General features: G+C 59.7%; 2 protein-coding genes across 3 annotated transcripts in view; both read left to right on the top strand.

Annotated features, from left to right (window-relative positions):
• The window catches only part of LOC113940409 (beta-adducin-like), a 9646-nt gene extending 3656 nt beyond the window's left edge, over nt 1-5990 (top strand). Inside the window, 10 exon segments of the mRNA XM_027631551.1 lie at nt 479-622; nt 701-799; nt 1557-1736; nt 1829-2086; nt 2819-2938; nt 3022-3111; nt 3875-4028; nt 4112-4176; nt 4178-4211; nt 4985-5990. Of these exon segments, the coding sequence (XP_027487352.1) occupies nt 479-622; nt 701-799; nt 1557-1736; nt 1829-2086; nt 2819-2938; nt 3022-3111; nt 3875-4028; nt 4112-4176; nt 4178-4211; nt 4985-5283 (1443 nt within the window). The 3' untranslated portion in view covers nt 5284-5990.
• A 4785-nt stretch (nt 5991-10775) lies between these two features.
• LOC113940410 (U4/U6.U5 small nuclear ribonucleoprotein 27 kDa protein) lies at nt 10776-13609 on the top strand. Of its 2 annotated transcripts, XM_027631553.1 has the most exons (6): nt 10776-10927; nt 11826-11946; nt 12304-12413; nt 12536-12615; nt 12712-12776; nt 13309-13609. In XM_027631553.1, exons 1-6 carry the CDS (start codon nt 10891-10893, stop codon nt 13361-13363), a joined length of 468 nt encoding a protein of 155 aa, XP_027487354.1. In that variant the 5' UTR covers nt 10776-10890; the 3' UTR covers nt 13364-13609. The 2 variants fall into 2 exon arrangements, with proteins under 2 accessions (XP_027487354.1, XP_027487353.1); XM_027631552.1 differs by lacking the exon at nt 10776-10927 and having other exon boundaries at nt 11660-11946.
• Nucleotides 13610-14057: the final 448 nt, after the last annotated feature.

Genomic DNA, 14057 nt, shown 5'->3' with positions numbered 1-14057 from the left:
GGGGGGTTAAAGAAGTTGGGTGTCTTTGAGGGAAGGGTTGGGCTGGGGAGGATTTTGGGGCCTTGAAGTGTACTATGGGATTTGGGAGCACTGGGGATTTGGAGGGGACAGGGAGAGTTGGAGGTAATTGGGGGTGTTTCTGGGGGTTAGGGTTGTTTGGGCTCTTTGGGGGCAATTTGGTTTTCGGTGGGATTTTGTAGTTTGGGTGGTGGAGGGCTTGGGGGGAATTTAGGAACTTGGTTTTGGGGGGATTTTGGGAGGGTTGGGGGTTTTTGGGGATGGCTTTTTTTGGGGGTTGTGGATTTTTTGGCAGTGGAGTTCTTTGTGGGGTTCTTTGGTTTAGTGTTTCTTTTTGTGGGATGTTGGAGGGGGTTCAAGGTTGGGTTTTTCGGGGCGTTGCCGGTTTTTGGGGTGCTGCCGTTCTGTGGGGGTGTTGGGGGTCCCCTGTCCCCCCCTGCCCTGTCCCTCCCGTGCCCAGGTGTCGGCCATGCGCTGCGGGCTCCTGCCCATCTCCCGGGCCGCGCTGCTCCTGGGGGACGTCGCCTACTTCGACTTCCGCGGGGAGGTGGAGGACGAGGCCGACCGGGTGGAGCTCCAGAAGTGCCTCGGGCCCACCTGCAAGGTGAGGGGGCGCCTGGGGGGGGACGTGGGGTGGCCCTGTCACCCCTCCCCGCCCCGCTGAGCTCCCGGTGACCCACAGATCCTGGTGCTGCGGAACCACGGAGTGCTGGCGCTGGGGGACACGGCCGAGGAGGCCTTTTACAGCATCTTCCACCTGCAGGCGGCCTGCGAAGTCCAGGTGAGCACGGGGCATGTGAGGAGCTGTGTGTGGGCTCAGCTGACGGCCTGGTGACCCTGGCAATGGGCACTGAGTGTGTACGGCCTCAGCCAACACCGTGGTACCCCAGGAATGAGCACTGAGCTGTGTGTGGGCTCAGCTGCAGCCACAGGCCCCAGGACCGCGCACTGAGCTGTGTCAGGTCTCTGCCACCACTGTGGGGCCCCAGACATGAGTGAAGCTGTGCCAGGCCTCAGCCACCAGCCCAGTGCCCCGAGACTCTGCACCGAGCTGTGCTGGGTCTCTGCAGTCAGTGCAATGTCCTGGTCCGTGAGCTGAGCTGTGCCAGGTCTCTGCTGCCAGAACAGTGCCCTGGGCCTGTGCACTGAGCTGTGTATTGTCTCACCCCCCACTGCAGTGCCCCATGACCAGGTCTCTGCCACTTGCACAGTGCCCCAGGACCATGCACTGAGCTGTGCCAGGTCTCTGCAGTCAGTGCAGTGTTCTGGGTCCATACACTGAGCTGTGCCAGGTCTCTGCAGTCAGTGCAGTGTTCTGGGTCCATGCACTGAGCTGTGCCAGGTCTCTGCAGTCAGCACAATGTTCTGGGTCCATACACTGAGCTGTGCCAGGTCTCTGCAGTCAGTGCAGTGTTCTGGGTCCATGCACTGAGTTGTGTGCGGTCTCAGCCCCCGCAGTGCCCAGCACAGGGTCCGTGGGCAGGGCTAGGGCTGCCCCCCATGCTCCCTGCCCTCACCCTGCCCCTCGCCCCGGGCAGGTGTCGGCGCTGGCGAGCGCGGGCGGCGCCGAGAACCTGATCGTGCTGGAGGGGGCGAAGCAGCGAGTGCCCCACGGCCCCGGCGCCCTGCGCCGCGCCGGCACCACCTTCGGGCCCCTGCACAAGAGCCGCCTGGGCGAGCATGAGTTCGAGGCCCTCATGAGGATGTTGGACAACCTGGTGAGCACCCAAACCCCCCAGGCCCCCCAAACTACTCTCAGAAGCCTCTTTGTCTCCCCTGCCTTGACGCCTCCTCGCTCTCTGCTCCCCAGGGGTACCGCACGGGCTACACGTACCGCTACCCCTTCGTGCAGGAGAAGAGCAAGCCCAAGAGCGACGTGCTCATCCCGGCCACTGTGACGGCCTTCGTGTTCGAGGAGGAGCCCGCCGGGACCCCTGCGCTGCGCCAGCACGCCCAGAAGCAGCAGAAGGAGAAGACGAGGTGGCTCAACACCCCCAACACCTACACCAGGGTCAGCCTGGCCGAGGAGCCGCAGGGCAGTGCCGGCGGCCAGAGGACAAAGACCACGGTGAGGGGCAGACGCGGCTGCACGGGGCCGTTGGAGACGTTTGGGAAGGGGTTTGTCTCGGGAATGGTGACGGGTGGGGTGTGGGGGATCCCAGGTAGGGGTGGCCGGGATGTTACTGATCCTGCTAAAATTTGCAAGGCCCAGGGATCCACCCTCAGCTCGTAACAATGGTTAGTTTGAAATCCCACCACCCCTTCTTGGGGAACTGAGAGCCATTGTCTTTGTGAAGGTCTGCCTCTATTACTGGAGTCTCCCCTTTATGCAAAATGCATTTCTTGGGATCTGCCCTCTATGTAAAATGAGTTTATTGTGATCTTCTCACATTTATTGGCATCTCCCTTCTATCTAAGTTGAGTTTACTTGGGTGTCTCTGCATTTATTGGAGTCTCCTCTCTATTATCAGCGTCTCCCCCCTACACAAGGTGCATTTGTCAGGGTCTTCCCACATTTATCAGGATCTCCCCTCTATGTAAAATGCATTTATTGGGGTCTCCCCTCTACTACTGGGGTCTTTCCTCTATGTAAAGCGCATGTGTCAGGGTCTCCCCTCTGTACAAGGTGCATTTACTGTGTCTCCCCTCTACACTGGGGTCTCCCCTCTGCACAAGTTGAATTTATCAGGTCTCCCTGCACTTCTTGTGTCTCCCCTCTATTATCGGGGTCTCCTTTCTGTTATTGGGGTCTCCCCCTTCCCAACACACCTTTTCTGGGGTTCCCTCCCTGCTGCTGCAGTGGCTGCGAGCGGACGAGGTGGAGAAGGGCAGCAGTGGGACCCCCATTCGCATCGAGAACCCCAACCAGTTCGTGCCCCTCTACACGGACCCGCAGGAGGTGCTGGAGATGCGCAACAAGGTGCGGCCCCGCGGGGTGGGGCAGGGGCACAGGGGGGATTTACCCCCATCCTCGGGGGGATTCAGCCCTGTCCTCACCCTCAGATCCGGGAGCAAAACCGCCAGGACGTGAAGTCGGCCGGGCCCCAGTCGCAGCTGCTGGCCAGTGTCATCGCCGAGAGCAGCCGCAGCCCCGTAGGCACCGTGTCACCTTGTGTCACCTTGTGTCACCCTGTGTCACCCTCTGTCACCCTCTGTCACCCTGTGTCCCCAGCCCCATGTCACCCTGGGTCACCCTGTGTCATCCTGTGTCACCGTGCATCCCCAGCCCCATGTCACCTTGTGTCCCTGGCACATGTGACCCTGTGTCACCCTGTGTCCCCAGCCCTGTGTCACCCCATGTCCCCAGTCCCATACCACCCTGTGTCCCCAGCCCTGTGTCACCCTGTTTCCCCAACCCCTTGTCACCCCAAATCCCTGGTCACAGCACTGACCAGCATTGTCACCAAGACCAGCCACAGTCCCACACATGGCATGGTGTCACCTCATGCCACACTGTGTCCCCAGCCCTGCACCCCCAGCCCCATATCACCCTGTGTCACCCCATGTCACCTAATGTCCTCAGCCCTATGCCACTCCATATTCCTGATCCAATGTCATCCAATGTCCCCAGCCCCATGTCCCCACACATCCCCCTCCTCAGACCACCAGCCCTTCCCTCCCCAGCATTCCACTGGTGAAGGGGGGTGACACCACTCCAGAAGGGTGACACTGCTATGGAGGAGGTGACACCACTCCAGAGGCACTAACACCACCCCAGAGGGGGTGACACTGCTGTGGAGGAGGTGACACCACCCTAGAGGAGGTTGACGGTGCTCTGAGGGGGGATGTGACCCTACTCTGGAGGGGGTGACACTGTTCCAGGGGGACTGACCTCACCGGGGGGGGTCTGTTCCAGTCCACCGAGAGCCACCTGGGGGACGCGGAGGCCAAGGAGGGCTCCCGGGAAGAGGCTCCCCCCGAGCCGGAGCCCCCCAACCCCTTCAGCCAGCTCACGGACCAGGAGCTGGAGGAGTACAGGCAGGAGGTGGAGAGGAAGAAGCGGCTGCAGGGTAGGAGGGGCACCCCAAAATACCCCCATCTCCCCCGGGTGGCACCCAGGGTACCCCATGGCCAACGTGTCTCTCCGTGGCAGGCGAGAAGGACGCGGCGACCGAGGAGAGCGGGGCCCCCCCCACCCAAAGCCTCCCCCGGCTCGGCCCCGGAGCCCCCCGTGCCTGCGGAGCCCACGGAGGGTGAGTGGGGTGACAAGCACCCCAAACCCAGGAGCGGGGCCCCCCTGAGCAGATGCAGTGGGGGGATGAGGGGGCTGAGGCCAAACCATGCTGACACAGCTCAACATGCCCCTGTGTCCCTCTGCCTGTCCTGGGGGGTCCCCGCTCCGGAGGGGCCCAACCCCAGTGGGGATTCATCCGCTGGTGGTTTTGTGGGGTGCAGGGACACCCCTGTCCCCCATCCCAACTCCGGCGGGTGCGACATTCCCGTCATTCCGGTCGGCCGCGGGTGTCGGGGCTTGGGGCTGCTGGCTCTGCCATGGTGTCTCGTGGTGTCTGTCTGTCTGTCTGTCTCCACAATGTCTCCTTTCTCTTTCCTCCCCGTGTGCCTGTCACCCAAGGAGTTATCCCTGAATCCCTGGTGCCGTAGTAAGTACGGAGAGGCCATCCCGGAGGAGGGACATGGGCTCGGGGGGAACTTTGCTCTCCGTGGCCCACTCAGGGATCCCCAAGGAAGGAAATCCCTTAGGAAATCCACTGGGAAATCCCTCCTTGTTTGCTTCTTGCTTTTCCCGCTGCCTCTTCCCAGCTCTCCATCCCACATCGCTTGTCCCGCAGGGAGGGGGGAGGTTCGGGGAAGCGGCACCTGCGGCAGGACGGGATCAAATCCCAACGTTCTCCACCCCTGGAGGGCAAATCCTGCTCCTGCCCAGGCCCCACCGGTGACTGGGGGATCAAACCCCAACAGCATGGGCACTGCCACCCCAATTCCCTGTCCCCTCTCTGCTCCCAAGGTGACAAGAAGGTGGATGGCGGCCAAGCCCCGGCCGATTCCACCGCCAAGAAGGAGCCGCCGGCGGTGGTGAACGGGAAGGACGAGGAGCAAAGCACTGAGGAAAACCTGGGAAAAGGGGGGACGGAGCGGACAGCCCCCAACGCCGACCAGGATGTCCCCAAGGAGAAGGAGACGGTGACCAGCACCCCCGTCTCCCCCGACGGTTCACCCTCCAAATCACCCTCCAAGAAGAAGAAGAAATTCCGGACCCCGTCTTTCCTGAAAAAAGGCAAAAAGAAGGAAAAGATCGAATCTTGAGTCTCCCTGGAGGCCTCGCTGGTGGTGGTGGCCACCCCTGGGATCCCCCGGGGCGGGGGAACGGCTCCTGCCTCGCGCGTCTGGCCGAGGCCCAGCCCCAAACCCCCGGAATCCGGCTGTTTTCTGGGTCCTCCTGGCACAAGGTACCTCGTCCCCCTTGTCACCCGCTCCTGGAGGCGGTCACCGAGCTTAGAGAGACTGTGGTCCCCACCTGGGGAAATTCCTGCTGCACCTCCCTCCCCCTCTCCCTCCTGGGCTCCAGCCCCTTCCCACCATGGGCCGAGAGTTGGATTTTCCTACCAGAGCCCAGATCTGCTTGATTTGAGGAAGAAAAGGGTGGTTTGTGGTTATTTTCTTCACCTTCTGTTTCAAGCTCTGCTGGAATGGCGTTGGCTTCATCCCCAGGGAAAACTGCCTGTTGCTTCACCGGGAGAATGGGACCGGGATGAAGGTGGGGGATTGCTCTTCCCAAAGGAGAAGCCAAGGTTTCTCCTTCCTAGATCGTAATCTTCCTCTCCTTGGGCTGAAGAACCACTTCCTCCCCTTCTCCTGGTGCTCCCATCCCGCATTCCCCCCACCCGAGGAAGAGCAGCAGGATTTCCCACCCCTGGAAAAGCCCCCACCTCACCGCACGACCCGCACCCTGGAAAGTAGGGAAAAATCACCTCCGGGAATCGTCTGTGTTACTTAAAACTGAGCAAAACTCACTCACCAAGTGCTACTTCGGGATGAACACACGCTGCCAATTCCCGCCAGCGCCCCCGGCCCCGCTCACACCGCCCCACCCACGACGGATCCCTGCTTTGCCCAGCTCTGGATTCCCAGCACAACTTCAGTCCTTCCCGGCGTTCCCTTCCCTCCCAGAGTTACAACCTCCCGGCCAAACCTCTTCCTGGGAAGAAGAGCCCCAGCCCTGCTGATCTGCCCTGCAGCCGCTCCAGTGTTGGGATTTTGGGGATAACCCAATGGGATCGGGCCCCATCCTCCCAATTTCCTGCAGTGCTCACCCTGAGCCTTCCAGGAGGTCCTGTCCAGGGGGGTCTGGGGGACCCAGAGCCCCCATATTGGGGTTTCCTCACTCCCAGCAGGATTGTCCCGTGTGCCGTCACTGTGGTTTCCAGGCTTTTTGCTGCTGTGAGGCAGCTCAGGGGGGTTGGATCCCCTCTGGAAAAGCAGGAAGCCCATGGGATGGGGTGTGGGAGGGATCGGGGTGCAGGAAAGAGCAGAGAGAACCCTGGGTTACCAGACCCCACAGCCAACCTGAGCCTGGAGGTTGGGAAGAGCCTTTGCCCTGCCCAGTGTCCTCCCCAGGTCCCCATCCTGCTCCCACAGGGACTGGGGGGACCAAGGGGACACCCTGAGCCCCCAAACCCGCTCTGTGCCCCCAGCCCTGTCCCCAGGGGGGCTGTTCCTCACTGCCACTGATTTTAAGGCTCTTTGAGGCCATTTTTGTCCCTGAGCCTGTTTCCCCCCCCAGGTGACCCCCCAGGGACAGCTGTGTCACCTCCCCGGGTGGCACCATCGCACCCGGGGGCGTTCTTAATGACAGCACTGCCACACAGCCCAGCCCCGGCCCGGGGGCTTGGTCACCCCTTTGTCCCTGAGGGACTGTCCCTGGGAGTTCTGTCACCCCTTTGTCCCCAAAGGTTTGTCCCCAGCGCCTTTGTAACTCCTTTCTCGAAGGGCCACGGGCTTTGCAGAGATGACAGGGGTTGACTTCCCCGTCCATGGAATTCCAGGGCTCTCGGGCAGGGAAGGACTCGGTGCCCCAGCAGGGACAAAGGCTCCTGTGCCACCATCATCCCACGGCGAGGGTCCCTCCCGGCTGCTCAGCTGGAAGGACGTGGATCTGAGATCACATCCCAGGACCACCTTTGGGATAACCCCCCCCATCCTGGCTCCCTCCCCTCGCTCCAGCAAGGCTCGGGGTGGGGGTCTCTCCAGGGAGGGCAGGGATGGGGCGAATCCCTGGCCCGGGGCTGTGCTGGAGAACAGAGGCTGATCCCCTCGTTGGCCGCGGGGAGGGCGATCCCGGGGATCCACCGGGATCCAGAGCCCCTTTTCCCAACTGGGCCTCCCGGCAGAGCCCCGTCGCGGGACTGGGGGGGGGGTGAAGCCCCGGGAATGGCCCCGGGAGGAGGCCGGGATGGGGGATGTCCCCGCGGGTGACAATCGCGGCCGGGAGCGGTGGAACGCCGGTGTAAATAAACAAATAAACCCCGTGTTTGGCACCGGCAGCGCCCGGACACTGCGGGGAGAGAGGGGTGTCCCGGGCTCGGGGGGTGAGATGGACATGGGATGGGCTGGGGATAAAGCTGGGTGAGATGGGGGGGGGGAATGGGGATACCAGGAGGGGGGGGGGGGGGGAGCGGGGATGGAGTTGGGAAGGGGGACGAGATGGAGCTGAGGATGGGGAGAGAGCTGGGATGGAGGTGGGGGTGGGGATGGAGCTGAGATGGGATAGAGGAAGGGATGGGGATGGAGCTGGGATGGGATGGGGATGGGGATAGGGATGGGGATAGGGGTGGGGATGGGGATGGAGGTGGGGATGGAGGTGGGGACAGAGACAGGGCTGAGGATGGTGTGTGGACGGACAGGGGAATGGAGTTGGGGTGGGACAGGGCTGGGATGGGATGGAGGTGGAGCTGGGGCTGGGCCTGGAATCAAGCCTATTTATTTTTACCCACAGAAATGTTAACGTTTGAGAACCCTTAAGGGTTTGTCTGGGGGTCTGGAAGACACCTCTGGAACTGCTGCACAGTCTCTCCTTCCCTCCTCTTTGAGGGGACAGATGCCAAGTTCTCCTTTCAAGTTTGAAGGGCTGCCCTGACCAGGGAAATTCAGGCCTTGGTTCCTTTCTGGGTGCAGGGGGGACAATGGGAGATGTGCTGGTACCTAGACAAGCACTGCCACATTCCACATGGATGTTGGCTTTCCACGTTTCCCTCGTGTTTCCCAGAGGATGCAGCAGCTGGATCAACACTTGGGTGTTCCATTAAAACACAACACTTTCTGTCTCAGAGCAGGGGGTTGAACTTCAAAAATAGGGATGTGGAACTTCAAATTTTGTCTCTCCTCTGCAGCAGGAGAGAAGTGTGACAGCAGGAGTTGTGCTCATCTAATTAGGTGGATTCTCGGGTAGAATCTGGGGAAAATCAGGCCAGTCACAAAATTGGTTTTGCTGAGAAATTGCTGCTTCCCACAATTTATCTCAGTAGTTTCGTTTGTAGAAGATGTTGCTGGTCAGAAACAGGAATTCTTTTCTGATCTAAAACAAGTCTCTTGGTTCATATCCAGAACTGAAAAGCCCCCCCAGACTGATGCAGGAACCTGCAGCCCATGACTGTACCCACAGCCTGTGACCTGTCACAGCCCCTGCAGGGAACAGCCTGGGGGGAGTGGGAAGGACCAGACCTATGGCAGGTCTAACATTCACATTTTAAAGCAGATCTGCATTTGCCAGCAGGGATAGGACTGGAGCTATGGCAAGAAGAGCCACATTGGTAGGACAAGCGAGGCTCCAGCCAGGTACAGTTTTGAGGGAGGAAAATTTTCTGTTAAACCTTTAATAAAAAAAAGGACACTAGTGCAGATACTGAATCTGCTTTACACAGTGTTACTTGTCTGGGACCAGACTACAGGATGAATTATCGGAATTATCTGAATATATAAATGCTGGGCTAAGCCAGAAATACCACGTCCCCTGTTCAAACAGTCCTTTCCCAAAAGGCCATTCTCCCACACCCCTGCACACATGCAGGCTGTTAAAATGGTTTGCAGAGAGGTATTTTCATCCAGCTTTTGAATCAATAAGCCAACTTTAATCTCCAAGAGGAATTTTAGGCAATCTGTTTGCAAAGCAGCTTTTTATTAATAAAAAGAATTATAAGCAGTAAGAAGCCTGAAGAAAACCACTGTGATGAAGCTGCAGTTACAGGCAGACTCTTCCCTTCCTTGGCCTTCACATGGTATAAAATCACAGTAAGAAAAAGCAAGACAAAATTAGTGGGGTCTGTTTTCACCATCTACCTGGTGGTGACTCCCATTCAGGAGAACAGAAGCCACTGCTAATCATGGCAGAGTCCTTCCAAAGTGTTAAAAGGGGTCATTTAAGCTCCTCTGAAGGTGCAAGAGTAACAAAAGCTTATCCATGGTGCTCTTTTCTAATCTTCTGCTTGAAGGAGTAACGAACTAGAAGCTCTTCAGCCATGCAGCTGCTGTGAAAGAATGGTGTGAGGACAGGAAAGCTGCCACGAAGAGGAGAGTCTGTGGGGGATGCTGGAAAGGTGAGAAGCAACAAAATTGACCTTCCTCAGCCTTCTAACATCAATATATTAAATTTTCTTGCCAAAGTTATCTAATGAGGAAAAAAGGCTTTTTTTTCTTTTCTTAAATACAACTGTAACTTAAGCCAGCAGTTAAAAACATCATCACGCTCATATCCTGTTTATACTCAATTTTGTTAACAGTTGTAAGAAGAAAAACCAAGTTAAAAGCACTTTTTGGTGTGAAGGAATACAGGACTGGTTCCTTTCCAATGGAAAACTTCTTAGTTTACTGCCCTGAGACAGGACGAATTCAGGAACTCAAATAGAAGAGGCTACAGCACTCAGCCTGCAATGAGGGCTTCTTTTCTGAGCACAAGTGCTGTGCTCCCTAGCTTAGCACCTCACAGACTGTGCCCGAATTTTGCAGGAACTTCCTGAGCTCTCTCCTCTCCTCTTCCCTACTGTGGTGGATTGACCCCGGCTGGACACCAGGTACCCACTAAAGCTGCTCCGTCACTGCCCTCTGCAGCTGGACAGGGCAGAGAAAACATAATGAAAGGTTCATGAATTGAGATAAACACCAGGAGAGATCCCTCACCCATCACCGTCATGGGCAAAACAGACTCACCGGGGGGACAGTAATTGAATTTATTAACAACAAAATCAGAGCAGGAGAATGAGAAGTCAAATCAATCTTACAAACACCTGCCCCCCAGGCCTCCCTCCTTCCTGGGCTCTCCCTTCACCCCCTCCAGCAGCACAGGGACACGGGAATGGGGGTCACAGGCAGGTCATCACAGCTTGTTCCTGCTGCTGCTCAGGGAAATGAGCCCGAGTCCAACCCCTGCTCCAAGCTGGGCCCCCAAAGGCTCCCAAGTCCTTCCAGCAAACCTGCTCCAGCCTGGGCTCCTCTCTCCACCAGGACCCTGCTCCAGCACGGGCTTCCCAGAGGGTCACAGTCTGTGTCAGGCATCCCCTGCTGCGGGTGGGCTCTTCAGGGCTGCACGTGGATCCCTGACCCACCCCGGCCCTCCATGAGCTGCAGGAACATCCCTGACCCACCCCGGTTCTCCCCAAGCCGCAGGTACATCCCCGGCCGTGCCCGGGCCCAGGGAGCAGCGCCCGGCGGAAGGAAATGGCTCCGCCGGCCCGTCCCCCTTCCCTCCCCTTCCGTCCTCCCGCTCTCCTGGCTCGGGGGCGGGCGGCCAGCGCGGGGAGCCGCGGCCGGCGGGTCCCGATGTGGTGCTGACCCGCTGCTGCAGGACCCGCTCCCGCTCCTCCGGTTCCTGCTCCTGCCCCGGGAGTGAGCGCGGTGCGAGCGCGGGGCTGAGGGGCGGCCATGGGCCGCAGCCGCTCCCGGTCACCGCCGCGGCGGGGTGAGGGGCGACCCGGGGAGAGGGGAGTAAGGGGGGACCTGGGGTGAGGGGAGACCCGGGCTGAGAGGACTGAGGGGCGAGGAGGGACCCGGGCTGAGGAGTGAGAGGAGACCCGGGCTGAGGAGTGAGGGGGGTCCCGGGCTGAGGGGGGACCCAGGGTGAGGGGGAGTGAGGGGAGATGAGGGGCGAGGGGAGACCCTGGCGGGACCCAGGGGGGTGACGGGACTGGGGGTTCGGGGCGGGTGAGGGGGCTGGGGGAGGACCCGGGCTGGGGCTCGGGAGGGGCCGGGACCGGGGGGGCCGGGCCGTGCAGGGCAGTTGGAAGGGCCAGGCCTGGGGCCGGAGCGGGGCCTGGGGCGGCCCAGGGGTTGGAGGGGTCCGGGGGCTCCCCAAAAAACCCTCCAGGGCAGGGGCGGCGGTGAGGCTCCTCATCTGCTTTCTCCTCCTCTTCTTCCTCCTTCTTTTCTTTTTCCTTCTCCTCTTCCTCCCCCTCTTCTCCCTCTTCTCCTTCTTCTCCTCTTCCTCTCCTCCTCCTCCGGCCCCCCTCCCCCCTCCTCAGCTTTTTGGGGCCCATCACCCAACAGCTCATTCCCCCAGTCCCGGGTGATTCCCACCTCCCGAATGGAGGCTTTTCCTGCTGCTCTTCCCACTCCTGGCGGTGCCCGTGGGGGTCCCTGAGCCCAGGACTGTGCTGGGGGGGGTCGGGGAGGGCTGGGAGGGGCTGTCCGGGGGGCTGGGACATGGGACATGGGGACACGGGACAGGGAATGTGGGGATCCCTGGGCCTGGGGGTCAGGGAGGGGCTGTCCCAGGGTCTGTGCTTGGGAGCCGGGATTTTCTGTCCGGGTTTCCTTTGGGAGGCGGGCAGGGAAGCAGGAGCTGACCCTTCCCTGGGCAGAGCGCCGGCGCTCGCGCTCCACGTCCCGGGACAGGGACAGGCGACGTCGGGAGCGATCCCGATCCCGGGACAGAGACAGGAGGAGGAGCCGGTCCCGCTCCCCACACCGGAGACGATCTAGGTGAGGACAGAGGCAATCCAGGTGAGGGCAGGGACCATCCAGGTGAGGGCAGGGACCATCCAGGTGAGGGCAGGGACCATCCAGGTGAGGGCAGGGACCATCCAGGTGAGGGCAGAGGCAATCCAGGTGAGACCAGGGGTGATCCAGGTGATGGGAGAGACATCCAGATGAAGTCAGGAATGATCCAGGTGAGGGTGGGGATGATCCACACGAGGGTGGGGACCATCCAGGCCAGACAGGGACAGCAGTGTGGGGTGGGGACAACCAGGTGAGGGCTGTTGGGTGACATGGGGACAGTGGAGCTCCAGGTGGGAAATCCAGGCAGGAATTGCAGCCCCACCCCGTGTGCCCCAGCAGGTCCCCACGCCGGCACCGCTCCAGCTCCTCGTCACCAGTGCGGCCCAAGGAACGCCGGGATGAGGAGAAGAAGGAGCTCAAGGACTCCAAGAAGGAGAGACAGATCACAGGTGAGGGGGGGATTTTCCTCCTGAAACACTCCCACATCCCCTGTGAGACCAGCCCAGGGATACCAGGATTTTCGGGAATCCAAACATCCGTGTTTGCCCAATCCCTGTTTTCATTCCCTCAGAGGAGGACCTGCAGGGCAAGACGGAGGAGGAGATCGAGATGATGAAGATGATGGGCTTTGCCTCCTTTGATACCACCAAGGTGAGTGGGGGGCCGGAGGCCACTCCCATGGGCTCTGCGGTGTCACCCGCCCTGTTTGGGGACAATCCATGGGATTTGGGGAATGTTTCTCCTCAGGGGAAGAAGGTGGACGGTGCTGCCAATGCCTACGCCATCAATGTGTCCCAGAAGAGGAAGTACAGGTGTGTCCCACCTTTTTTTGGGATAGAGGAAGGATTTGTTTGGTGAGGTAACTGTGGTCGCTGCCCTTGGGGTGATCCGGCTTCCAAGCCTTGGGAAAATGGGAATTCTGTGAGGTTTAGAGGTGAAAACAGAGGTGAGAGGCATCTGGATCCCCCTGGGAACGGGGAAGTCGGGTGGGGGGGGGTGAGGAGCATGTTGGGAACGGGTGGGATGTGCCTAGTGTGGCCTGAGTGGGACTGGAGCAGTGGGAAGCAATGCTGTTCACCTGATTTATTCCCAAAGAACACCCAATTTATCAGTTCTGATCCCTTTTTGATGGGAATTTGAGGGTAGAGCCAGGCTGTGCTGCCAGGATCCTCACACAGCCCAACCTCTGGAGCAGCTCCTCACTGGGAGCTTTCCTGTTTTCGGTCAAATCCATGAGGAATGGGGTTCCCTGTAGCACTCAAGCCCTGTTCCCAGCCTCCCCAGGGTGTTTTTGTCCCGATTTCCCCGGATCCGGGGACTAACTCTGGCTCCATCCCGGCCCAGGCAGTACATGAACAGAAAAGGAGGATTCAACAGGCCCCTGGATTTCATCGCCTGACTGGGGGACACAGCCCTCACCGTGGAAGGATTTTGCTTCTCTGGGGGGATCTGGTGCCAGATTCCAGTGGAATTTGGGTTATTCCCAACAAACCCACGGCCGGAGCTGCCCCAAGTCGCTGTTTCCCAGATTTTTGGTATTATTTTTGTACAAAGACGTCGGTTTCTGGCCGGGATTTTGCTGTGTGTTCCGTAGTTTTGCTTTGTTTCCTTGTTAATAAAACCCCGGATCTGTTTTTTCCTTTAATTTTTATCATTCAGGGATGAGGCAGGGATGAGGAGAGGTTGCTGCAAACCTCTGGATTTACACCCAAAATGCAAAATTTAAACCCAATTCCCCCTCACACAAATCCTTGGGAATTAATACAAATCAGTTGAATCCCGAGGGGCCCCATTTGAGCCCTGGGCTCAAACTGGAGGTCCTGGAGGTGTGTGTGGGGCTCTTTCCCATCACCTGCCCCCCTGGGGGAGCTGTGGGATCTGGGTGCTCCCAGTTTGGGGTGCTTTTGGGTGCTCAGAGCCCTGTCTGGGGTGGGGGGTGCCCTGCCCCGGGGGGTCCCTGGGTGGTTCCTAATTTGGGGGGGCCCAACGTGCTCCCTGCTGTGGGATGCAGGGGAGGCCTTGCTGGGATGTCACTGCCCTGGGCTGGGGGTCCTTCCCACGGTTGGGGGGGGGAGCTGCCCCAGGGGGCCCCC

Source organism: Corapipo altera, unplaced genomic scaffold (assembly GCF_003945725.1).
Source record: "Corapipo altera isolate COAL_440 unplaced genomic scaffold, ASM394572v1 128012, whole genome shotgun sequence".
Taxonomy (NCBI): Eukaryota; Metazoa; Chordata; class Aves; order Passeriformes; family Pipridae; genus Corapipo; species Corapipo altera.
Note: the sequence above shows the minus strand (reverse complement) of the source record. Positions and strands in the feature narration are given on the sequence as shown.